General features: G+C 44.3%; 1 protein-coding gene and 1 long non-coding RNA gene across 2 annotated transcripts in view; one reads left to right on the top strand and one right to left on the bottom strand.

Moving 5' to 3' along the window:
• The window catches only part of LOC142659197 (uncharacterized), a 40,913-nt gene extending 31,715 nt beyond the window's left edge, over positions 1–9,198 (top strand). The window contains exon 3 of the long non-coding RNA XR_012850281.1: positions 9,119–9,198. This is a non-coding gene — a long non-coding RNA (uncharacterized LOC142659197). The remainder of the gene's footprint in view (positions 1–9,118) is intronic.
• On the bottom strand, positions 3,148–25,025 carry LOC142659196 (uncharacterized). Its single transcript, XM_075835068.1, has 2 exons — positions 24,903–25,025; positions 3,148–5,108 (listed from the first exon to the last, which is right to left on the bottom strand). The coding sequence occupies exon 2, from the start codon at positions 5,079–5,081 to the stop codon at positions 3,771–3,773; it is 1,311 nt and encodes a 436-aa protein (XP_075691183.1). The 5' UTR covers positions 5,082–5,108; positions 24,903–25,025; the 3' UTR covers positions 3,148–3,770.
• Positions 25,026–25,565: the final 540 nt, after the last annotated feature.

Below are 25,565 nucleotides of genomic sequence, written 5' to 3'. Positions count from 1 at the left end.
CATTTTTATTGAGCTGCGCAGACGCCGGAAGCCAGAGGTTAGTCATGGAGAACATGTATTTTCTAGTACACACTGTAGGTCGGATTTTTTGGGGGTTTGGGGCTGCATGGCGTTACCTACAGGGGGGGCTGTATAGCGTTACCTACAGGGCGGGCTGCATGGCGTTACCTACAGGGCGGGCTGCATGGCGTTAACGCCATACAGCCCCCTCTGTAGACAACGCCATACAGCCCCCTCTGTAGACAACGCCATACAGCCCCCTCTGTAGACAACGCCATACAGCCCCCTCTGTAGACAACGCCATACAGCCCCCTCTGTAGACAACGCCATACAGCCCCCTCTGTAGACAACGCCATACAGCCCCCTCTGTAGACAACGCCATACAGCCCCCTCTGTAGACAACGCCATACAGCCCCCTCTGTAGATAACGCCATCACATTTTTTTTAGGACAGGATGAACAGAAAACAGCAATTCTGGCTTTGTTTTTATTTTTTTTTTTTTTAAGGCGTTCACCGTGCGGGTTAAATAACATAATAGCTTTATAGGTGGGGTCGTTACAGACGCGGCTAATTTTTTTCTTCATATTAAAGTATTTTATAAGGGAAAAATGGGTTTTTTAATTTTTTGGGGGGGGATTTCAATGCGCAGCACACACACGAGTATTTCGCTCATCTGAATGAGCCCCTAGGCTACTTTCTTAGGGCGGATTTACACGAGCGTGTGCGCCTTTGCGCACGAAAAAAATGCGGCGTTTTGCGTGCGCAAAAGGCACTTAACAGTTCCGTGAGTCATCACATAGGATGCATGGCTGAGTGATTTTCGCGCAGCCGCCATCATGATGACACTGTTTGGATGTTTGTAAACCGAAAAGCACGTGGTGCTTTTCTGTTTGCAAACATACTTTAGACTGCTGTTGCGCGAGTCACGCGTGTCCCACAGAAGTGCTTCCGTGTGGTGCGCGTGATTTTCACGCACCCATTGACTTCAGTGGGTGCGTGATTTGCGAAAAACGCAGAAATATAGGACCTGTCAAGAGTTTTACGCAGCGGACTCACGCTGCGCAAAAATCACTGACAGTCTGCACTGCCCTATAGACTAGCATAGGTCTGTGCGACGTTCGTGTAAATACGCCCTTAGTGAAAAAAAATGGCCATTAAAAACTGATCAACTGTCTGTTTTTCATGGCCATTTTGCATCAGTGTCTTTCCAAATTTTTATCCATTTCCAGTCCGTCTGTCCGTTTTTAGTGGTCGTTTTTCATGCCCGTTAAAAAAAAAAAAAAAGAAGGATGGACTTCACTTATCAGGGTTTTTTTTTGTGTCCCAACCCCCTGAAAACACCAGTGCCCATGTAGATAGTGCCACAATGTCCCAGTAGCTACTGCCACAGTACGCACTGTAGATAGTACCCACATAGTGCCAGTGCCCACATAGTGCCACCGTTCCCATTGTAGATAGTGCCACAGTGCCGACATATAAAGTGATATAGTACGCGCATATAAAGTGACAGTGCCCACATATAAAGTGCCACAGCGCCAACTGTAGATACTGGAACAGTGCCCACATATAAAGTCACATAGTGCCTGCAAAGTGCCAGAGCCCACATAGATAGTGCCACAGTGCCCATGTAGATAGCGCCAGTGTCCCCTGTAGATAGCGCCATGCCAACCCCCCCTTGTAGATTGTGCCAACCCCACTGTAGCTCCTTGTAGGGACGGAATCCCTCAGGCCGCGAATTCTGCTCCTAGAGGGAGCCTCTGATGTCTCTGACCATATATGTACAGTGAAATCAGGGGCTCCCTCTAAGATCAGAATCATGTGCCAGAACGGGATTCAGCTCCAGGAGTAGCCACTGATGTCACTGTTCTCTCCAGTAGCGGAATCCACGGCCAGAGCGTCAGAAACGCTCTGGCAGGGGATTCCGCGCTTAGAGGGAGCTTCTGACGTCTCTGGGGATTCTGCTATTAGAGGGAGCCCCTGATGTCACTGTCAATATATGGACAGAGACGTCAGAAGCTCCCTTTAGGAGTGAAATCCCCAGCTAGAGCGGGCCGTGGCTGGGGATTCCGCTCCTACAGGGAGCTACAGTGGCACTATCTACATGCAGGTGCCATCTACTGGGGTGTGTGTATTATCTACAAGTGGGGTTGGTGCTATCAACATGGGCTGGTGCTATCTACAGGGGGATGCTATCTACATGGGGGGGTGCTATCTACAGGGGGGATCAGATGGAGCACCTGACGTCACTGTCCATAAATGGACAGTGACATCAAGGGCTTTCCCAAGACAGTAGTCCCGGACAGATATATTGCGATGCTCTGGCCGAGGATTCCATAGTTGAAAGCCCTGACTTCACTGTCCATATATGGACAGTGACATCTAGGGCTTCCCCGGGCTCAGCGCTCAAAGCAGCGTTGTGTCCGGGGAGTTCTCGGCCAGGATCAGTTTTTATCGGCTGTTACAAGGACTGATTCCTGAAAAACGGCCTTTAAAAAGTGATTCATTGAGTTCTATGGGAACCATCCTATTTTTTGATGGCCAGTATTCACAGCCTGTTAAAAAAAAACCGGCTCTGTGAATACACCCATAAAACGTCATTGTTCTGAGAGCCATTTTTCATTGTCATGTGAATGTAGCCTTACTCATGGTGTATAGGGTTTGCAGTCCATCAATAACCCATGCGTGGGCATTTTATGTGTGCCATTTGCAGCTGCACAGGGGCCCTGCAGGTAAGGGGGCTGATTGCTAACTTAGAGTAATAATGCTGCTTATCAGATCACATATCAGTGATTATGCGAAGTGTTGTTGACAATTCCTAGTGGTCTATGGCTAGCATCCCACTCTGGCAGTGCACAGACACACAGCGTGTTCTTGAGAGATCACGCTGTGACGTCACTTCCTGCCCCAGGTCCTGCATCGTGTCGGACGAGCGAGGACACATCGGCACTAGGCGACAGAGACTACAGTTGATTCTGCAGCAGCATCAGCGTTTGCAGGTAAGTCGGTGTAGCATCTGTCTCCTGGTGCCGATGTGTCCTCGCTCGTCCGACACGATGCAGGACCTGGGGCAGGAAGTGACGTCACAGCGTGATCTCTCGATAACACGCTGTGTGTCTGTGCACTGCCAGAAGCTGGGTGTTAACGAAGAGAAGTGGATGATGCTGATTAGTCAGCATCATACACTTCTATTCACAACGCCCAGCTAGTAAAACAAGTAAAAACGCCCAGATGTACACACACAATACACGCCCAGTTGGACATAACTTTAAACACGCCCAGTTGTACTTAAGAAAGGCTCATTTGCATAAATATAAAAATGGTCATAACTTCGCCAAAAATGCTCGTTTTTGAAAAAAAAAACAACGTTACTTTAATCTACATTGCAGCGCCGATCTGCTGCAATACGAGATAGGGGTTTGAAAATCTGGTGACAGAGCCTCTTTAAAGCTGGCTGATTCTCAATCTGGTTGCTATTACAGGTCCAGTGGGGGTTCTTGGCTGGGCCGATAATAGAAGTGGCAAACTAAGCAATTGCTCACGGTGCCAGTTTCCTAAGCGGCTACCTAGAAATGGCCCCATAAGAGCAACACGAGAGTGGCACATGTGTAAAGCAGTACAAACATGGGGGATAAGTCAGAGCATAAGTGTTGTGACTGCTCAGGGTCATTCAGGTATCAAAAAGACAGAAAAAAAACCAAAGATTCGGCTGATTTGATAAAACTAATAGAATATATTTACAGATTTTTATCTTAGGTGGAAATGCTCTTTGACTATGTTTTTGTTTTCCAGTGTAAAGATATTTGGTTTAGAACTTGGTTAACGTTCCTTATTAATGAAACATTATATTTCCAAATTGTCTGATCATTGATTAATAATGACCTATTAAGGTTCGGTTGATGAGGTCCTCTGCAGTGATAAATAAGGGCGGTCTGTTGGGGAACGTTTAGGCTCTTCCCATAACTTTTTAAAACCGAGTGAACAGAAGTCTGGATAACTTTTCTTGGATCTACGATCATCTTCCGACCATTGAATACATTCAATCTGATTGGTTCTCTTTGGACGTGATTTAGTAAGTTGAAGCCTGGGACATCTTTCCATGATGAGACGCCAGGAAAGTTTCCGTCAACAACTGCAGTTTGAGGGAAAATATGGCTTTCAAACATGAAAACTCCAACATCCGGGTTTTCTCGCTGAAGCCTTTCCATCATGCTGTCCCATGTCATGTCCTCAAATGGTAAAATTATCTCGTCAAGGTCATTGAATACCACATACTTACTTCTGTACATATTTTTATAAAGACAGTCATTGAGAGTTGACATTTGCCCGTAGTAGCCAATATCTTTGTCATCGCTGTCCTTACTGTGCCACTTTTTAGATGGCCGTAAGTATGTCTGAATGGACCATGGTACAACTTCTACTGTACCTTCCTTGCTATAGTAATCCATGATGTTTTCTACTTGCTGGCTGCAGTTTTTGACATAGATTGTAACCCTTTGCGCCCCCAGTAATTTGTACATCTCGATGGTTTGAATGAACTGTAAAGCATTGCTGTAATTTCCATACATGGTGGAAATGCAGACAGTGAAATTTGCAGAAAACCCTCCTCGTTCACGATTTTGAATTTTAAACCTGGGCATCAAAGTGATGTTTCCGTCTGAAGACTCGTCCAGATACATATGACTTGCTTGACATTGGGGCGGCTCATCACATTTTATATCAGCTAAGCCGAAGGGAAAGCCAAAGCGATCTTCATGCATATCTATTATTGCCTTTGATAAAAGCAAATCTTTTTGCTTATAGCAGAAAAAGTAACAAAAGAGTGTTTTCACTTCTGCATGATGAATGATTCCTAAAACACGGACCAGGTTTCCTTCTCGGTTGTCGTAGTATGGGGCAATGACAAATGTTTTGTTACCTCTGAGAGGTGTGATCGTGTCCAGGACCATGTCATGGATATTGTATTTCGACCACTGGATTATGCCATTCTGCACTCTCGTCTGTGAGTAGCTCTTGAAAAATAGTAACGTGCATATGATCATCAGGAAGCAGACCACTAGGTAGATTCTTTTTAGTGTAAACATAATCTTACTGGCTCCCCGATTGGATATCTGCAAAAAGAAAATCTTGCATTATTAATTCCACCGAGCAGAGACACATCAATTAACAACGTATCTGCCAAGCATACTATGTACCAGTAAATATTGCCTTCTATAACATCCGAGGTTTATAATACTGATCATTTGCTTCATAGTCTAGAATTACTTTTGGAAGTCTCTGGACTAACGTAAAAAGGAGCTACAGATCCACTCATGTCCTACCGTGATCAACCCCAGATCGTCTATATTTAGCTGGGAACATGTCCCTTTTTCCAGCTTTATTTCTTATCAGGGGAGTAGGAGTCGCTGGCTTGGTGTCCTAAATCTAAGCCAGACATCGGAGCGAAGAAAATGACATACTGACCGCAAACAGAATATAGCGGTCATCTCTCTACTGCTGTTTAATGTCCAATAAACACAAACCTCTCATGTAGAGAACAATTCTATTGTACATTTCGTTTTCATCTCTTCTTTAACACCATCTTGAGACCTGTCAGCCACATGAAGGGCAAGGGTACCACCTTGACATACCCTGGTACATATACCCTATTGGTATAATAGCCCAATAATGAGAATATAAGGTCACGTTTTGCCTATATGACGGATATTATTACTAGGACTAGTAAGTCTTGTTTCTCAATACATTTCATGTATTTTCTCCAACCTAATTCATTGGACAGATCAAAAAACAAACTTCTGTTAAAAGGGAGCAGGGTAAAATAGTTTATCCACTACCAACCATGATTCTTGATATGGGCCGACTACATTGTTTTACCTGTTGAGGTAACAATAAGAAAGCAAGAACCAACATAGCTGTGCAAGCAAAAGCCCCTATTTGCCCATTGCATGGCACACAGGACACGCTAAAACCCTTAGCTGTAGGATACATTTACCAGGATTTGGGGCCCAAACTTGAATCTCGCTCATAGTTTCTGGTAGTCAGAGGTAAGGAATCATATCATGCCTCTGATGTATTCCTTTTTTTGGGAGGCACAGTGCCTACTTTGTCTCTCTGTGCTCCTGAAATGTCTCCATTTGGAAATAATCTATGAATGTCCATTTATCAGATTGCTATATTGTTCCAAAAACTCTGGTCCTTAATTGCATGTTAACCCCATCTAACCATATGTGTTCCAATTGGAAACGCTTATTATTCCAAACTCCTTGATTATAATGGTTTTCAGGATCAGTTATTCACTTCCTACCACGTCTGTTGATAGGCCACAGCCGAGATGTTACCTGGCCAACAAAGAGGGGACTTAAAACATAAATACAATAGGAGGTCTGAAGATTCTCACCAGGGTTCTGTATTATTTTTTTTTATACCAGATATTTTCTTCATTGTAATGTTCTTCTAGTCTTGTGTCTCTTTCAGTGAGGAAGGGAGGGGAGGTTCTTCCTCTGAAATAGTTGTCCTTCCTCTTTCTAGGTTATGATGATAACACTTTTTTCAACTGTGTTTTTTTGAGGGTCTGTTTTTTTGTTTATAAAACTTTTTATTTCAAGGGTTTGATCCGACCTGCAGTATTTTTTAAGATGGTTAATACAATACAATGCCCATTAATGGACGTTTTACATTGATGTGCACGTAAATTATATTTATACTGTATATGCAGCTGGTTCCAACATCAGAAAATGCTAACCGTAAAGAACTGCAATGCACCATGTAGGCACGGCATAACTTGTTGGTATAAGTTTGCTTCTGCCAGGAAGATAGCTCTTTTCTTCTGTGCGGACCTCTGTCCCAGGAAGAGGAAATTACCTGTCAGCTCTCACTGCCTGTAACTGCCTTCTAAAGGAAGAATCCGCAAGTGAGAGTGGCAAGAGGTAAGTTTGGTATTATGTGGCAGTCATAGGGTCAGTCACAGTGACTGGCACTGGCATGGAAGCACAATGGCTGTCACTGGGGCATGGTGGTTGCGGGGCAAGATGGCTGATACCTATCATTGAGGCATGGTGGTTGAGGGGCACTGTCATTATGGGAGCGGACTGTGGCCTAATTATTTTAAGATGGTTATGGACCTCCTCATTGACTTTTAATATTCTTAGAATTGTGCCTTGATATACTTTTTTTTGCTTGCCAGAAACCATGTCACTCTGGTGTTGCAACTTAGTCCCATTCACATGAATACCAGACACAGCCTATGGACAAGAGTAGCGCTGTTTTCGGGAAACCCCTTTAAGGACTGTGATCTGGAATTCAAAGGATATCAATTATTAATCTTATAGCAATAAGTCTCTGTTTAGTGCTGGAAATTAAGCAATTACACATTTGACCTGGAAGTTAGAAAGCATAAAATATTCAGCATCTGTCTAAAATGACATAATGGGACGGTAATGGTCTGTGGATAATAAAATCTGAGGAGCATTAAAGATGGAAAGAAACAACATAATTGGTGGAACAAATCTACAGCAATGGTGGGCGTCACTATGTCTGTAAAATCTCAGAGACAGCAGAATCTTGAAAAATCTATGAACAAATGTGTTTGTGAACCAGTATGGTACCAAAAAGCCATGTCTGGTGGAAAGTTTCCAGTGGCCATCATTCTGCAGAGACATGGTGCTTTTACACTTGTTACCTCTGTACTATCTAGACAATAAAAACACTGGAGTCCTAGTGTATTGCGGGAGATATGCCCTGAGAACAATACAAGCAAAGCAGTCAATATTTAAGAGGCTCTGTCACCAGATTTTGCAACCCCTATCTGCTATTGCAGCAGATCGGCGCTGCAATGTAGATTACAGTAACGTTTTTATTTTTAAAAAACGAGCATTTTTGGCCAAGTTATGACCATTTTTGTATTTATGCAAATGAGGCTTGCAAAAGTACAACTGGGCGTGTTGAAAAGTAAAAGTACAATTGGGCGTGTATTATGTGCGTACATCGGGGCGTTTTTAATACTTTTACTAGCTGGGCGCTCTGAAGAGAAGTATCATCCACTTCTCTTCAGAACGCCCAGCTTCTGGCAGTGCAGATCTGTGACGTCACTCACAGGTCCTGCATCGTGTCGGCACCAGAGGCTACAGATGATTCTGCAGCAGCATCAGCATTTGCAGGTAAGTAGCTACATCGACTTACCTGCAAACGCCGATGCATCTGCAGAATCATCTGTAGCCTCTGGTGTCGATGTGTCCTCGCTCGTCTGACACGATGCAGGACCTGTGAGTGACGTCACAGCGTGATCTCTGGAGAACACGGCTGTGTCTGCACTGCCAGAAGCTGGGCGTTGTGAAGAGAAGTGGATGATACTTCTATACACAACGCCCAGCTAGTAAAAGTAGTAAACACGCCCCGATGTACGCACATAATACACGCCCAGTTGTACTTTTACTTTTCAACACGCCCAGTTGTACTTTTGCAAGCCTCATTTGCATAAATACGAAAATGGTCATAACTTGGCCAAAAATGCTCGTTTTTTAAAAATAAAAACGTTACTGTAATCTACATTGCAGCGCCGATCTGCTGCAATAGCAGATAGGGGTTGCAAAATCTGGTGACAGAGCCTCTTTAGTGACTTGACTAGAAGGTGGTGTGGCCCATATAGCTCCATTGGGTAGGTAAGTAGGAGCCTAATTTCCTGCCGACTACCTATCCGGCTGATTTCTCCACGTCTTGTCTCTAGAATTGACTGACTTACTGGTTACTTGTAGTGTCCTTAATGCCTCTTGTAAGTTTTTCCTCTGTGGCCCCTGATTATTAATGACTCCATTGGGCGTCTCTCTTGCATTTTGGCTAAACTCCTGACCGTTTGAGTTTTGCCCATCACATATTTAGAAGATCTTAAAGGAATTTAAAGTTTATTCTAAATAAAGTTTCTTGAAATGAGCACTCTCTGTGCTGATATTTTATAATATGGTCTCTGCACTGATTTGGTCCTTGAGAGGTGAAATCTGGATCCAGTGGAGTAGCTATAGGGTTTGCATAGGTCTGCCATATAATAGGACAACTGGACTACAAATTGCATTTTTGTTATTTCTAGCCATGTTTCAGTAACACCAACTATATTGATGTGTTCCTCCAGTGCCAAGGCCTCAAGAGCCTCCGTTTCGCTTGCTAGACTTCTGGAATTTGTGAACATACACGAAATTTGCCTGACTTGGGGTAAGTTGAGTAGTGTGTGTGTATGTAAATTACACTTACCTAATATTTGTTAAAGAGTCACAACTCACACAAGACTCGACATCGAGGGTTTGGATAAATTGGCCATAGCAGCCATTTTATTAAGAAATAAACGAAAGAGTTAGTTAAATCAATTGACCATAAATAAGGAAATAACTCTCCCTATTTATTAACTAAACAATAATAATATTGAAAAAAAAATCAATACGCATTATAGCGCTTAACATACCCAACCACACCCAACATGTCAGACACCACAGACAAACAAACATTGACATAGACTAGGAAACACATAGACTAAGTCCTTGGAGCTATATATATATATATATATATTTTTAGTTGATGTTCCCGGCAATCTGCCCCACCATTTACCCCCAGCCCTAAAAAAACCCGGCTCAGAGGAGCCAATACTCCTGGCCGATGCTGTAAGGTAACTGCCACCTCTCCTAAAGGATAACACCCTGGGAAATCCACACTATCCAGCCAGACAGTGTCCTTTCATCTTTATAACTCGGGGGGGGGGGGGGGGATACATACCCACGATGCGTCACCCCCCCATAATTTTTTACTAACTCCAAGGACTCCCCAGCCATAGCGAACAGGCCTTGAACCCTTAAGCCCGAGAGTCCCGCCACATCCTTACAGCCCGTTCGAGGCCATCCTGCAATCCAAAATATCACAAATTCGTTCCCACATCATTCAGGTGCATGCCGTCCGCACTCCAGAACGATCCAACTCCAGCTTCCGAGTCCCAATGTCGAACACATATGCCGTACAGATTCCCAACGACCAATATGCCGCACGCCAGCCTTATCCAAACCCCACCTACTCGCTTCCGTTGCAGCCCCTATACGAAATGAATGGGATGAAAAATGATCCGTGCCAACGCCCTCAACTACCAGGCATTTCTTAAAAACGGCAGTGAACTGAAGTTTTGACAAAAATGACCCATCCACATGACATAACGGTTGCACGTTGATCGCCATCAGCCTCACCAAAGGCCCTTAAACGACGCACAGGGAAAACCTCACTCCCTGGAACCGCCAAAATGACCACCCGCTTACCCTAAACGAATTGATCCATTTTAGAACAACGAAGTCTGAACTCGACCCCGTCCTCATACAAATCAACATCTTCACGTAAAAGATCCCCGGGGGGGCTGAGAGCTGGGCAAAACTAGTTCCCCAATCCGGATGGCCCCGCAAAAAGCTAAAGAAAAAGCGAGGCGAAACAAAACGAGACTCAAGAGGAGAATTGCAAACTAAACCGACCCAGCCACCTAATTTCACCAGCATTTGAAATGAGACCAGGCGCCTAGTGTCTTTTACCGTTGATCCCTTATGAAAACCTTTTAACGCTTGACCCACTAAGAACTCTTTTGTCACGTCCTTGAAACCCCTTCAAACACTGCTCTAATATCCCACTAATCCCTCCCTCCCCAAGATGACACATCCCACTCCACTAACTCTGCCCCCTTTGCTGCAACCTATGATCCTCCCTCCTATCCCCGTCATGTCTGGCCTACCCTCCGCTGTGCCAGGGTCAGTCCAGCCTGTGCTTTCCTAGGAGAAATAGACTGTGGGGAGAGGATTAGGCAAGCAGAACCTAGCTTCCCTTTTATTTTCTACATTAACCTTCCTCTTCATCCCTAGTTTAAATACTCCACCTCCCCTGATAGAATTTTCTCCCCCAGCACAGCAGACCCCTTCCATTCACATGCAAATCATCTGCAGAAAACAGTTTGTACCCAAATGAGAAGTCAGCCCAGTGCTCTAGGAAGCCAAAACCTTCTCCCTTACACCAAGACTTAAAGAGGCTCTGTCACCAGATTTTGCAACCCCTATCTGCTATTGCAGCAGATCGGCGCTGCAATGTAGATTACAGTAACGTTTTTATTTTAAAAAAACGAGCATTTTTGGCCAAGTTATGACCATTTTTGTAGTTATGCAAATGAGGCTTGCAAAAGTCCAAGTGGGTGTGTTTAAAAGTAAAAGTCCAAGTGGGTGTGTATTATGTGCGTACATCGGGGCGTTTTTAATACTTTCACTAGCTGGGCGCTCTGATGAGAAGTAACATCCTCTTCTCTTCAGAACGCCCAGCTTCTGACAGTGCAGATCTGTGACGTCACTCACAGGTCCTGCATCGTGACGGCCACATCGGCACCAGAGGCTACAGTTGATTCTGCAGCAGCATCAGCGTTTGCAGGTAAGTCGATCTTACCTGCAAACGCTGATGCTGCTGCAGAATCAACTGTAGCCTCTGCTGCCGATGTGGCCGTCACGATGCAGGACCTGTGAGTGACGTCACAGATCTGCACTGTCACAAGCTGGGCGTTCTGAAGAGAAGAGGATGTTACTTCTCTTCACAGCGCCCAGCTAGTAAAAGTATTAAAAACGCCCCGATGTACGCACCTAATACACGCCCACTTGGACTTTTACTTTTAAACACACCCACTTGGACTTTTGCAAGCCTCATTTGCATAATTACAAAAATGGTCATAACTTGGCCAAAAATGCTCGTTTTTTAAAAATAAAAACGTTACTGTAATCTACATTGCAGCCCCTATCTGCTGCAATAGCAGATAGGGGCTGCAAAATCTGGTGACAGAGCCTCTTTAAGCCATGCACTGTGATCTTTCTGAAAATGTATCTGTGAACCTTATTCAAAATGGCTGCTCATAAAAATTCATTAGATGTTTTCAGGGCCGTATTTCAAATAAGGCACGCTAGGGCATGTGCCTAGGGCGGAAGAATGGAGGGGGCCACACTCTTTGAAATATTTTTTTTTTTCTTCTGATCCTACTGCTTCCTCTGGGCTATTACCCTAGAGCAGGATTGCTGGGCGGTTGCTTTACACGTCTTCAGCTCATTGATCCAATGAGCGGCTGCTGTTAGAGCTGATGACATATGCTGCAGCCGTCCAGGCCAGTGTTGGTCCTGAGATCGTAAGTAGTCAAAGGAGCATGGCTAAGTGGTGCACCAAGAGGGCTGCTTTGTTCCGTAATCGTGGCTGTATGAAGAAGAACCGCTGTAGAAGTTCACAAGTGGAAGCGGCAGGTTAGAGATCTCGCCCTCATCTCTTGTATACAGCAGGTTGTTTTGGTTTTTTTTTTCTGCGTCCCCCGTGGCAAATATACCAAGAGTGAATTCACAGTGACAGTTTTGTGGTTGTTAAGGAGTTAGATCTCGTCACAGAACAACATTTATTTCTCATGCATTTCATTTATAAATGTCCCCTGTTGTTTTCTATCTACTGTATGCATCTCACCAGCAAGATGTTAATTGACAGTGTCACCCGTCCCCTCTCCAAATTTGAAAGCATGCTTATGTGTCAAAAGAGGAACCGAAAGAGTCAGAACTTATGACACACAGCACCTGCTTCTTTCTTCTATTGTGCTTCATGGCCTCGGGAGCTTTCCTGGTTTTCTACCATAGTGTGGATGCCACGTGTAATTCTGTACAATAGGGCGTTCACACTAAAAGTGTTAAGGGCATCATAAACTCTAAGTAGGCCCTGAATGTTTTGCCCCTGTCCAAACCTCCTAGAATACATATGCTGACAGCTGATTGCCCTGTCATGGAACCTCACATACACTGCAGAGCAACAGTGAATCTGATTGGTCAACGCTCTCACTGAAGCTCTAGCCGTAAAGGTTTATTACCATCTGGGACATTTATGTCTTATCCACAGGATATGTCATAAATGTCAGATAGATGTGGGTTCCACCTCTGGGATCCGCACCTTTCTCTAGAACGGGGCACACCGACTCCCCGTCCTACCTTTAGCCGATGCCGCTGGACTCCAGCCACTGCCTTACGTGGTGACTGGTTTTTCCAGAAGCAGCAGAGAGCGCTTTGCTACGCTGTTTCCGGAACTCAGGAGCTACGGCTATTTCCTGGACAATCAGGCCACCTCATAAGGCAGTGGCTGTAGATCATGTCAGAGTTGGAGTGTACAGCAGACAGAGTCAGACCTGAGGCCCACTGGAGGGCCTATTCCATTTAGTGGTGCAGAGTGACTAGAAGGGTGGGTCAAAGAGTAACAAGTTCGTCAAGTTAAGTGATTTAAGAGTTTTTTGCAGGTGGAAAAATCTGACCCAAAATTCCTTCAGGAATTTTGAGGCATATTTTGACCTGCCTGCACTTTAGGGCAGCGTGTTTCGCCGGCACCCATTGAGCACTGCAGGCAAAAACGCAACAAAACGCTTTTTACGATACCCATTGATTTTCAATGTGAGGTCAGAGGTGGAAAAATCTGCTGTAATATTCATTATAAGGGCCAGTTCACACTGAGTTTTTAGACACTATTTTTGACGCGGAAACAGTGTCGGAAAATACGCCAAAAAATGTCCGAAAATGCCTCCGATTGATTTCAATGGGAGGCGGAGGCATTTTTTTCCCGCGGGCGGAAAAGCCGTCTCGCGGGAAAAAGTGACATGCCCTATCTTTGGGGGTCTACGTCTCTGACCTCCCATTGACATCAATGGGAGGCAGATAAAGCGTAGTTCGTGGTGTTTTTTGCCTGTGGCGCTCAATGGCCGTTGGTGAATTGACCTACCTGTATTTTAGTGCAGCCTTTGAGCACTGCGGGCCAAAAACGCAGCGAAAAACGCCTTTTCTGCCTCCCATCAATTTTCAAAGGGAGGTCAGAGGCGGAAACACAGCAAGAGTGGACATGCTGCTTTTCTTTCCCCACGACCGGCTAAAAGCTGCTTGGGGGTAAAAAAAAAATGTCGGTTTCGGACATTTTCTAGTGCCGATTCCGACGCGGTTTCCTCGTCGAAATCCGTGGCAAAAAACTCAGTGTAAACTGGGCCTAATAGTTTTATTTACTAGCAAACTTTTTTGTGATCGCTGTGATTGGGTGCCACAGTGATCACCTGCCCAAAGACGATGCGATTGGTCTCCAGGTAAAACTCTGATCTCAGCTGTCTAGAGACAGTGGTGTCAACAAAGTTCTTATAGAGTGGGGGAGCGTGGAGGGGAAGACTCTGCAGGACGTCTTAAAACGTCCTTGCAGAGATAAGTGTGGACCGCTAGGACGTTTATAGTCAGCAACAGGTTAAAGAGATGGTACCCCTTTCCAAAAAGTATGCCAGTTGCCAGTCTGTTACTTCTGTGTTGCACAGAGTTATATGCGATTTGCACGCTACATGTCCGTGGCCGAGGGTAGCTGGGATTCCTTAGGCCTCATGCACACTTCAGTTTTTTCCTTCAGGGTGCTATCCGTTTTTGTCACTGATAGCACCCTGAACCCATTCATTGCAATGGCCCCATGCACACTTCCGTTATTTAAACGGATCCGTTGTTCCGTTCCGTGCAAAGTAGAGCATGTCCTACTTTGCTCAGTGATTCAGTGACCGTGTGGCCCATAGAAGTCAATGTGTCAGTGAAAAAAACGGATGGCACACTGAAGGCTTCCGTGTGCTGTCCGTTTTTGACTGATCCGTTGCCATAGCAACGGCTGGGTGGGACAAAGTTCACAGACTCACAGTCTACAGTAGCCAGTCAGTTCTGAAGATGGATGTGGAAAGAATGATAGCATTGGTGCAGGATCACCCAGAACTGTGGGATACGCGCACAGAATGCTACCACGACCGTTATAAAAAGGACGCCGTGTGGGAGGAGCTTGCCAAGGAGCTTTTGACACACAGATGGCAGAAGGGAACTAGTGCCCAGCGTCACAAAATAAGTAAGTAAATGCACACATTGCACTGCTTGTTTTCTGAGCATGCTTTTCTTTTGTTCCATTGTATGTAATTCTCAGTAGGTAAACTTTACACACCCACAGTAATGTTATTTTCGCATTGACCTGCTGTCTTATAACATGTGCTTTGCAATCCCAAAATTCTGACCGGTATAGACTTTGCGCAGTTTCAAGTGTGTCAGAGGGTAGCGTAGACCTTGCACAGTTGTATTCATTATTATTTCTAGTAGAGATGAGCGAACTTATGAAAAGTTCGGTTCGGCTAGTTCGCCGAATTTCACGAAAAAGTTCGATTCTGACCGAACCTGTAATTTCCGTGCGCCGAGCATGGTACTGTCCAGGGTGCTGATAGAGTTAATGGGCTGCACTAACTCTTTCAGCAACCTTGACAGTACCATGCTCGGCACGCGGAAAATACAATTTTAATGTAATAAAAAAAATATATAAATACGTTCATACTTACATTCCTCCTGTCCGGCCTCCAGCGATGACGTTTTATCCATGTCACCGCTCGCTGCAGCCAATCACAGGCTGTAGTGGCGGTCACGCTCGTCACGTGACCGCCTCTGCAGCCAATCACAGGCTGTAGTGGCGGTCACGCTCGTCACGTGACCGCCTCTGACTTCGAGCGCGTTCCCCAGCAGCATTTAAAAGAAACAGGATCCTGACCTGTCCACAGAGTTTAAGGCAGCACAGAGTATTTCAGGAGATGAGCACGGCCGGGCACGGCCGGCCACGGGCAGCCGGTCGTTTTTCCGAGCCGTGCTCCCATTATAAAGTATAGGAGCACGGCCCGTAAAATAAAAAAATAGAACATGTTCTAGCTTTTTAACGGCTCGGGCACCTTCCCGTGAGAAAACGGGAAGGTATCCGTGGCTAACAGAAGTCTATGGGCCCGCTATTTCGGGTCGTAATTACGACCTGTAAATCCAAAGTAAGCCAAGCAGAGTAATCTCAAACTGTTCTCTATGCTCTGAAAGCTAAGAAAACAGCACCAAAAACTTATTGTAACCTTTCTATGGGTGTTTCCTAGGACATGTGACAGGTTCAAGTGAAGTACACATCCGTTTTTTAAACGGAAACACGGAACGGAAACGGAGTGCACACGGAAAAAAAAACGGACACACGGATCCATCAAAAACGGGCGCTAAAACGGTGATGGAAGTGTGCATGAGGCCTTAGTAGTTCGGTGGTCACGAGGACCCGTGGAGGCGCAGAGAAACGAACATACAAAGCGACTAGCGCAACCCCACGCGGTGTGTACAGAATGTTTTGGAGAGTAGCCTTCTAGAGTCTCTTAGCAGCACAGTAGATCGGGCTATGAGCCAATAATCACTATGGCCCAACCCTGCATGGTGCGGCCTCCGGTGAAGGGTGAGGTCTCCGATCCTGGTTTAAGTAACGCTCACAAAGTTTGCGCAACGGTTGGGAAAATAAAGTTAACTGTTCAACTGCAATTGTATTATCTGTGTCGATCTGGGGAGTCCCTCTTAAAAGCAGGCAGTGAAGGCAAGATCTCATCACCAGGTTACATGAATAATTCCCTTTGCAACTTTAACTCTTGCACACCATCCTGGAGAGCCATAAATTCTCTATTGTTACAGTTACATAGCTACTAAAAACAACAATAACGCAGCTAATGACTTTCTCTTCTCTTCATGGGATATTTAATTTGCATGTCTGTACCCGAGTATAAACGTGATTATGGAAATACAGATGTTCCTGCAAAGAAGCAAGGACACCAGCTTATTGGCTGCGGGGGCAAAACTAAAAGTTGTGATAAGTAAGAAATCCTTTAAGGTGCCCCCCCTAGACTGTGGTATTGCAATGAAGATATAGTGATCTGATGGGGACTGCTGACAGTGCCTCTCAAGCTACAGCATATGGTCCATTTTAGAGATGTAAATGTCCTGAAATTCGTTTTGGGTACGATTTAATTAAATCGGCTATCCCTTTAGAAAATACGACTAAATAAGCTGCAATTTGCAAGTGCCTCGATGTCCCTGAAAACTTGCCTGTCACTCTGATGTCTTCTAGGACTTTATCCAAAACCCCTTTCAAACTCTTGAAAATGAACCTGTCACTTCAGTTTTCATCTGCGCTATGTGCCATGTACAGTGCAGTAAAGATCATAGTTCCGCAATTAATAGTATTCTGAAAGGATGCCCGATACCTTGTAATAATCGATTTTCAAAGATTTCAGACGTTGTATGTAAATGAAGGAGTCCATTGCTTACTCACTCATATTTACACACATACACACACATTACTGTTTACACACGCGACACACACTCACCTTTCCTGCAGAGAGTTGGAAAGTTATGTAGGAAGCCTAATGTGGTAGAGCAGTGGAGAAAGAGCCATAAGCAAAGGACAGGTCTGTGAGCAACCTCCTCCTGTCCACCCATCCTCCTGACCATCTCGACCATTGTCTCTAAGCTGCTGCCTGAATCAAACAAGAGTGGGAGGGAGACTATAGGACCTGGCTCTGTAGAGCAGGGAAGGCTGGGGGGACACAGTGGAGATGAAACTGAAAGTAAGTTATCTGCATCTGACTGGCCCCCCTTCACTTTGCAACCTCACTGAGTGCCCCGCCCACCGGTTAGTTCATTGTTGGCAGGGCTGGGTGGGTGAGTGTTCTGTATATAATCTATAAGACGCCAGACCCACAATCTTTCCCACTGCCAATGCACATTATGCTTGAAGTAGAGAGGAAGTGCCCCAAACTTGTCATGTAATGCTTTAACCCCTTAAGGACACGGCCAATTTTAGCCTTGAGGACAGAGCAATTTTTTTTAAATTTCCCTCTTTGCATCCCGACGCTCATAACGCTTTTATTTTTTGTACGACGTAGTTGTATGAGACTTTGTTTTTTGCGGGACGAGTTGTACTTTATGTACGTACCATTTTTTGGTACAAATACATTATCGTTTAATTTCTATAAATTTTTAATTAGATTAAAATGCAGAAAAAAAGCAGTTGTGCAGCAGTTTTAATATTTTTTTTTTTACACCATACACCGATCATCATAAATAATGGTATACATTTGTAGTACAGGTTGTTACGGTCGTGGCGATACCAAATATGTCTATATTATTTCATGTTTTGGGACTTATATTTTAAAAAGTTTATTTATTATAAAAAATGAGTATTTCTGTGTATTTTATTTACTTTTTATTTATTTATTTACCATTATTTTTTTTTTACATTCATTTAACTTTTTTTTTTAATCCCATAAAGGGATTTATCATTTTAATTTTTATTTTGTAACTGTAATGTACTGGCATAGATCTATATGCCAGTACATTAGCCTGTTACTGATCGTACACAGGCAGTTGTTAGGGCATACCTCAGTATGCCCTAACAACAGGAAATATGTTCAGACAGCCCTGGGGTCCTTCAATGGACCCTGGGCTGTCTGGCCATATGAGTTTAGGGCTTTGATCGCGTCACAGTTATTTTCTGTGACGCGATCAATGTGCAGTCCCCTCTCCTTGAACGCCGCGATCAGCTGTCATCGCGGCGTTCAAAGGGTTAACTGCGGAGAGAAGATGTTTCTCTCCTCTCCGCTGTCAGAGCGGGGTCGTGGCTGTGTATTACAGCCGTTGCCCCGCTCTCGATCGCACACACAGAGACGGCACAGACGGCTGTCACACAGGACGAGTATACTCGTCCTAATGCGCGAAGTGCTCGCCGCTCAGGACGAGCATACTCGTCCTGTGTCGGCAACCAGTTAAATCATATGACAAGTAAACATTTCATCATACAACATTTGTGAAACTATCCCGCAACAAGTTCTCCTTTTGTATCTTTGGTTTTAGATGTGTCTATCCCCTTCTGTTTTGTATGGTTACTATTTTATTCTGTGTTTTATATACTGTGCATTAATCTGCACATGCTCTGATTTGATCTCATAACAACATAAACATGATGTCACACCTTTTGCCTGCAGCCATATTTTTTATATGGGGATGTGGGTTTTGTACTCTATTTACCAGGAAGCAGGATTAGTAGGGGTAAGTGCATACTTTTTCTATTATTAACCCACTAAAAAAAATAATTTATCTGATAAACCCCATTTTAGCAGTGCTCTTTTGAAACCTACATTTTCATGCGTATAAACATGTTCTTAAAGGGGTTGTCCAGAATTCGCTAAAAAGGTCTACTTTTTTTTTCTGAAACAGTGCCACTCTTGTGCAAAGGCTGTGTCTGGTATTGCAGCATTCACAAACCCTTTTTTCTAATGCTAAACCCCTATATCTTTAGCATAGTCATGTCCGGATATAAAGATTTTATCAAAATATTGCACTGATCAGTTATAGACTGTTATGTCCTCAGAGATGCACCTATAACAGTGTCATAAATCATCAGGTATAAACATCTTATGCCTAAATCAAATGCACATGAGATACCTTTACACACTATATTACTAGGGAGGTGTATAAAATACCTTTTCATGTAAAGTATTTCCATGGTTGTTTGCACTTCCCAGCAATGAGTCATAAGCAAGTTGTGATTGTGAAGAGGAAAGGCAGAATGACGGGGAAGGGAAGATGGAGGGACAATGATCAAAATACTTTTTAGCAATGCCAAAATAGGGACATGGCTGTTTAAGGTCACTCAGCTGAAGCTGGATACAGACCAATAATCTGCCTGTCGTTAATTTTGAAGTTTATTAAACGTGCTTAGCAATGTTTTACATTTTGGAGGGAAGAAAGTGGATAGGGTTTAGATTAAAGTGGTATTCTGGTTAGAACAAGGATAGGGGGGTAACTTGCAGGTTGGTGGGTGTCCGGCAGCTGCGACCCCCACTGATCATGAGCACTGCCGCTCCATTCATTCTCTATGGGAACGCCGGAGATAGCAGAGTACAGCGAGTAATACCCCTTTCATGTAGGTTCAGCCTTAGAAAACCCAATATTATAAGATGCTGTGTTATTTGAGGGGGATCTACTATTTATAGGATCCCTGTATATTAGCCAGAGTGGAGAGCAGCTACATAGAGCGTCTCTCTCCCTGGATGACTCGGCACATTCGTATGTTACATGGACAGTTCAATGAGAACTGTGTGATGCTTTATTTTTTTCCTGTGGTGGTGCCGTAGGGGTCGTCAATACTTGCTGACGGATCTCCAGCATATATTACAGTTTACACAGGGGTATCGACCTAACAAAAATATTGAAGAGGAAGAAAATCCCTTTAAGGTTACAGCCATTTCTAATGTGTGATGATTTCCTTAAAGAAAAGGTGTCATGATGTATTTATGTTTTATATAAATTTATGTGGTTTTATTTAATAAAATATATTGACTTTCTTTTTTCACACACAGTGTTTTTTTTATTAACACTTTCTTACTTTACTGGGGGCTGCCATGTTTTATTTCATCTGTGTATGTGTCTCTTAACGACATATACATAGATGGAATATGGCAACTACAGTGTATAGGACATAATGAACGGCTTCCGTTCATTGAGTCCTCCGCTTCTGCTATCTCACTCTGCACTGCACAAACGCAGTTCAGAGCGACCCAGCATAGAAGCTGTTTTGTATGGGGAAATCCGGCACCATTTTGAAGATTGGCCACACTGCAGGTAATGTGTGTGTGTCTGTCTCTCTCTCGCGCCCCCCCTCGCGGCCCACTTGCACACCTGCTGTTGCTGTGTGTGTGTGTAGCAGAGCTGTGTGTGTGTGTGTGTGTGTAGCAGAGCTGTGTGTGTGTGTGTGTGTGTGTAGCAGAGCTATGTGTGTAGCAGAGCTGTGTGTGTGTAGCAGAGCTATGTGTGTAGCAGAGCTGTGTGTGGGCAGCAGAGCTCTGTGTGTGGGTAGCAGAGCTCTGTGTGTGTGTAGCAGAGCTCTGTCTGTGTGTAGCAGAGCTCTGTCTGTGTAGCAGAGCTCTGTATGTGTAGCAGAGCTCTGCATGTGTAGCAGAGCTCTGTGTGTGTGTGTGTGTGTGTGTGTGTGTGTGTGTGTGTGTGTGTGTGTGTAGAAGAGCTGTGTGTACAGCCGCGCAGCAGAGCTGTGTGTATGTGTAGAAGAACTGTGTGCGGCCGTGCAGCAGAGCTGTGTGTTGTATGTGCACACACCCCAAACATGGAACTGCGCCACATACAACCCCCTACTATAGGGGGGGTTGGGTGCAAGGTGCTTGTTGGGGGGGTTGTGTGATTGTGGGTGTGTGTTTGTGGGGGTGCATGCAGGGTGCTGTTGGGGGGGTGTCTGTGGGGGGTTGTGTGATGGTTTGCGTGGGCGTGTGCATGTGTGTGTGTGGGGGGGGGGGTGCTGTTGGGGTGGGGGGTTGTCTGTGGGGGGTTGTGTGCAGGGTACTTGTGGGGTGGTTGTCTGATGGTTTGCGTGGGCATATGTGTGTGGGAGGGGGGTGCATGCAGGGTGCTTGTGGGGTCCCCTAGTATTTATTGTGGGGAGAAGACAGAAGTCGCTGTAGGGGAGTATGAATATTTCTATTTTTCATATTACAAACTTTATTTTTTTTGTTTTGCAGGTTCCGCTGGACCTATTGGACTACATCGTAGATTCGGTGGACTACTGCGATGAGCTACGATTTTTTGTTTTTGTTCTTAATAAAATGGTTAACGAGGATTTTGTGGGGGAGTTTATATTTCAATAAAAATATTTTCTTATGTCTGTTTTTTTAATACTTTATTAGCGCCTTAGTAATGGCAGTTGTCTGTTTGACTATGTCCGTTGCTAAGGCGGGGCTTAGCACTAAGCTAGCACTAACCCTCATTATTACCCCGGTACCCACCGCCACTACGGGTATCGGGAAGAGTCGGGCATGATCCAGTACCCAACCATCTGTTTTGATGGCCGAGCACTGGGGCGGCCGCAGGCTGGTATCATTAGGCTGATAAAGGGCCAGAAACCGTCGGCCTTCTCACCCTGGTAATGCTAGGCTGCTTCTGTGTTGTATCTGGCTGGTTATGAAAATGTGGGGGACCCAGCGTAGTTTAAAAAAAAAATAAAAAAAATAAATATATATATATATATATATATATATAATTAAAAAAATGACGTGAGGACCCCCTTATTTTTTATAACCAGCCGCATACAACACAGCAGCAGCCTGGCATTACCAGGGTGGGAAAAGACACAGTTTTTGGCCCTTCCGGGCCTAATAGTAGCAGCCTGCGGCCGCCCCAGTGCTCAACCATCACAACAGATGGTTGTATACTGGATCATACCCCGCTCTTCCCGATATCCCTGGTGGCGTTGGGTACCGGGTAATAATTGGGGTTAGTTGCAGCGTTTTTACTGGCTAACATTAAGCCCCGCCTTAGTAATGGACGTCGTCAAACAGATAACTGCCATTACTAAGGTAATAATAAAGTATTAAAAAAAACAAACATAAAAAAATATTTCATTGAAATAAAAACTCCCCTACACAATCCTCGCTAACCATTTTATTTAAACAAAAAACGTAGATCATCGCAGTAGTCCACAGAATCTACAACGTAGTCCAATAGGTCTAGCGGAACCTGCAAAAAAAAATAAAGTTAGGCCTTCTGCACACTTCAGTGAAATGCTTCAGTGTGCTATCCGGTTTTTTAACGGATAGCAGACACACATTAATTTCTATGGGGCCATGCACACTTTCTTTTCATTTGCGTGGTGCTTTTTGCCGTTTTTGTGTGCACTTTTTGGCGAATAACTAGGACTCCCATTGACTATGGGAACATTTGGCACTAACAGCGCGCTTTACCAATTATGTAAAAATGGGAGCCGGACAATGCTTAACAATTTGAAGACACCTTTTCCTGGCTTGTAGCCAAAACATAGGGAGGTGGGGGGTGAGTCTCCCTCCCACATTCACGGCAGCTGTGAGTCAGGTTGCTTTCCCTTATTCACCTTGCTGTAGTTCTGGGAAGTGCTCCCTCTGGTGGCCAACATAGGAAAACATGTCAAATTATGATTTAATTTTTAATACTTCCAACCATGTGGAAGAAAAACAAAATACAGCAAAAAAAAAACGTAACTTACTTTAAAAAAAATGTATATTTGTGACACATTCCCTTTAAGGCTGAATTAACACACAGCATTTTGCTTAGTTTTTTTGTGGTGTTTTTAATGGTGCTTATAGCTGCTTTTTTTTTTCATGCAGTTTTAAGAGCGGCCTGATGTTACATTAAAGTCTATAGTAAAATATCAAATGTAATACATACAACTGCGGTTTGGATTGTAGCATTTTTAAGGCTATTTTGCGGTCAGTGGTATTTTTTTTCAAGCGCACCATGCTCTGGGTATGCTGTTTTTTTTCAGGTGTTTTTCCCATAGGCTTTTCTATAGGACCTCAAAAAAGCCAGAAGAAAAGCATGTACACCACATCAAAAATGTCCATGCAAAAGGGTTTGTGGAAGTAGCCGTGGATAATAATGGCACAGTAATGGCCGCTGCACACGACCTAGTGCCAGTCGGGCCATTTTTCACGGCATCCGAGTGGCACCTGATTGTTTTCACTGACCCGTTCACTTTAGCGGGTGAATTGGGTCTGTGAAAATGGACCCTACTTTCTGATCCGTGGAAAGATAGGATATGAACTATCTTTCCATGGATCACAGACGGTCGTGTGCATGAGGCATTAAGAGATTCTTCTGTAGTAATTCTGCAGCAAAGTGATCAGCGATAATTAAACATATAAACAAATAAATATAATGTATGATTTAATACTGAATGCTAAATTAGTCATCCTAATCCATCTAGTACAATGGTTATACACCTGTAAAATAAGATGCTTACCTCCAGCAGACTACATGCGCATCGTTTTAATATTGCTCTTAGTATCATCCGCTCTTCTTTTTAGAACTTTCTCTTTACGGGTTCTAAGATCTCTGTGCGCGTTTTTGCCTAATCTACGTGTAATGCTCTAAGAATATGTTATGTCCGCATCCCCTTCCTCATATCCGTGCCAAAAAAAACAAAGTGAGCAAGTAGTATTTATAAGACAGCGGAGCAACACATTCTCAACCTCACAACTAGAATACAATTTTCTGAGATTCTGGAGATTATACTAGGGAATGACAATAATAGCAATGTGTTTGTATGATGTTATTATTGGAATCGGGGCCTGCTGCCTGGTTATGTGGACAATCTGGGCTACAGGGTCTCAGTGGGCTTCCTCCCTCGCTTACAACCCACCAACTTACCACCCCTTCTTTTAATCATACCCCTGACAATTCTAGTTACAGTGCCTCCTTACGGTACCAGCCGGTGTGCCCCTCTTCTAGTAGGTCATTGAAAATAGAAGCTGGCTGTGGCATATGTGCCAGTGTCAAACTCCCATCAATTTACAACTCGCTAATCGTCATACACGTATACAGTATGTCATTGTGAAATTGCTCATACCAAATTATTTAGGTACTCATGACCTTTATGCATCGTTTTTTTGCTCTGTTCAGAAAACATGGAGGTTGTCAATTCACAGACAAAAACACCAATTGGCGGTGCAGGGAACTTAAGTTTTCCCTGCCTCGGTCAGTGCCAATTAGGGCTGTTCACTTGTATCCTTAGGAAGCGGATACAATTGAGTGCAGGGAAGACCGGATTTGGTTCCCTCTTCTCTCCTCTCCGGTTCTGCGAATCGGCTGTCATTTTAACAACCATTTGTGGAGAGCTGGCTGGATCCCACCCCTGGAGGTATCCATAAAACATGCTATGTGATTCAGTACCCCCCCCCCCCCCCCCCCCCCCCCCCATGTATGTCATTCTTTGAATATAGGATGCGGTTTGCCTTGATGAAAAGGCAGGGGGTTGGAGTGTCTCGGATTGAGTGAGAGTATTTGAGCTTTTGGTCCAGGTCTTCCATGTGATTAGGATTAGGGGATTGTTAGTGATGATGGTGGATAAGTCTGTATATTGGATGTGTGAGGGTACAGAACCTTAGTGGGACCCTTTGCAGTGCAACTGGAGTGGCGGCAGTATAAAGGCAGAAACATAATGGCAGAAGGATGTAACCATGGATCACTCACCAGTCACATGTAAGTCATGGGCCAATGAATCCAGATAGTGCCGTTTCTGTGATGTGTGAATCTTGATGTACCTGTTACATGGAGGTTGTGAGTTCCGGAACACCTGGTATCTGTAGACTTGAGTATTTCAGTACCTGGAGGAATTAGAGGTAAACGTGATGTTGATAAACTGCCTCTACCAATACCACCTATACTATCCCTCACAGGGCAACCTAAAAGGTGACCTTTAGGCCTCATGCCCACTTCAGTTTTTTCCTTCACTGTGCTATCCGTTTTTGTCACTGATCGTACCCTGAACCCATTTATTTCAATGGGCCCATGCACACTTCCGTTATTTTGACTGATCCGTTGTTCCGTTCCGTCAAACATAGATCATGTCCTACTTTGGTGAGTTATTCAGTAAAAATAAAAATCAATGGATCCGTCAAAAAAACGGACGGCACACGGAAGGCTTCCGTGTGCCGTCCGTTTTTGAAGGATACGTTGCCCTAGCAACGGCAGGGCGTGCCAAAGTTCACAGACTGGGACATGACAAGTTCAAATAAAGTTCAATACCTTCCGTTTTCTTAACGGAAACACGGAAGCGAAACGGAAGTGCAACGTCTGTTTAAACAGCCGTGTATAACAGCCGTGCTCCTGCCGCTGATTGCATGGGTACACTGG

The sequence above is a fragment of the Rhinoderma darwinii genome, chromosome 8 (assembly GCF_050947455.1).
Source record: "Rhinoderma darwinii isolate aRhiDar2 chromosome 8, aRhiDar2.hap1, whole genome shotgun sequence".
NCBI lineage: Eukaryota > Metazoa > Chordata > Amphibia > Anura > Rhinodermatidae > Rhinoderma > Rhinoderma darwinii.
Note: the sequence above shows the minus strand (reverse complement) of the source record. Positions and strands in the feature narration are given on the sequence as shown.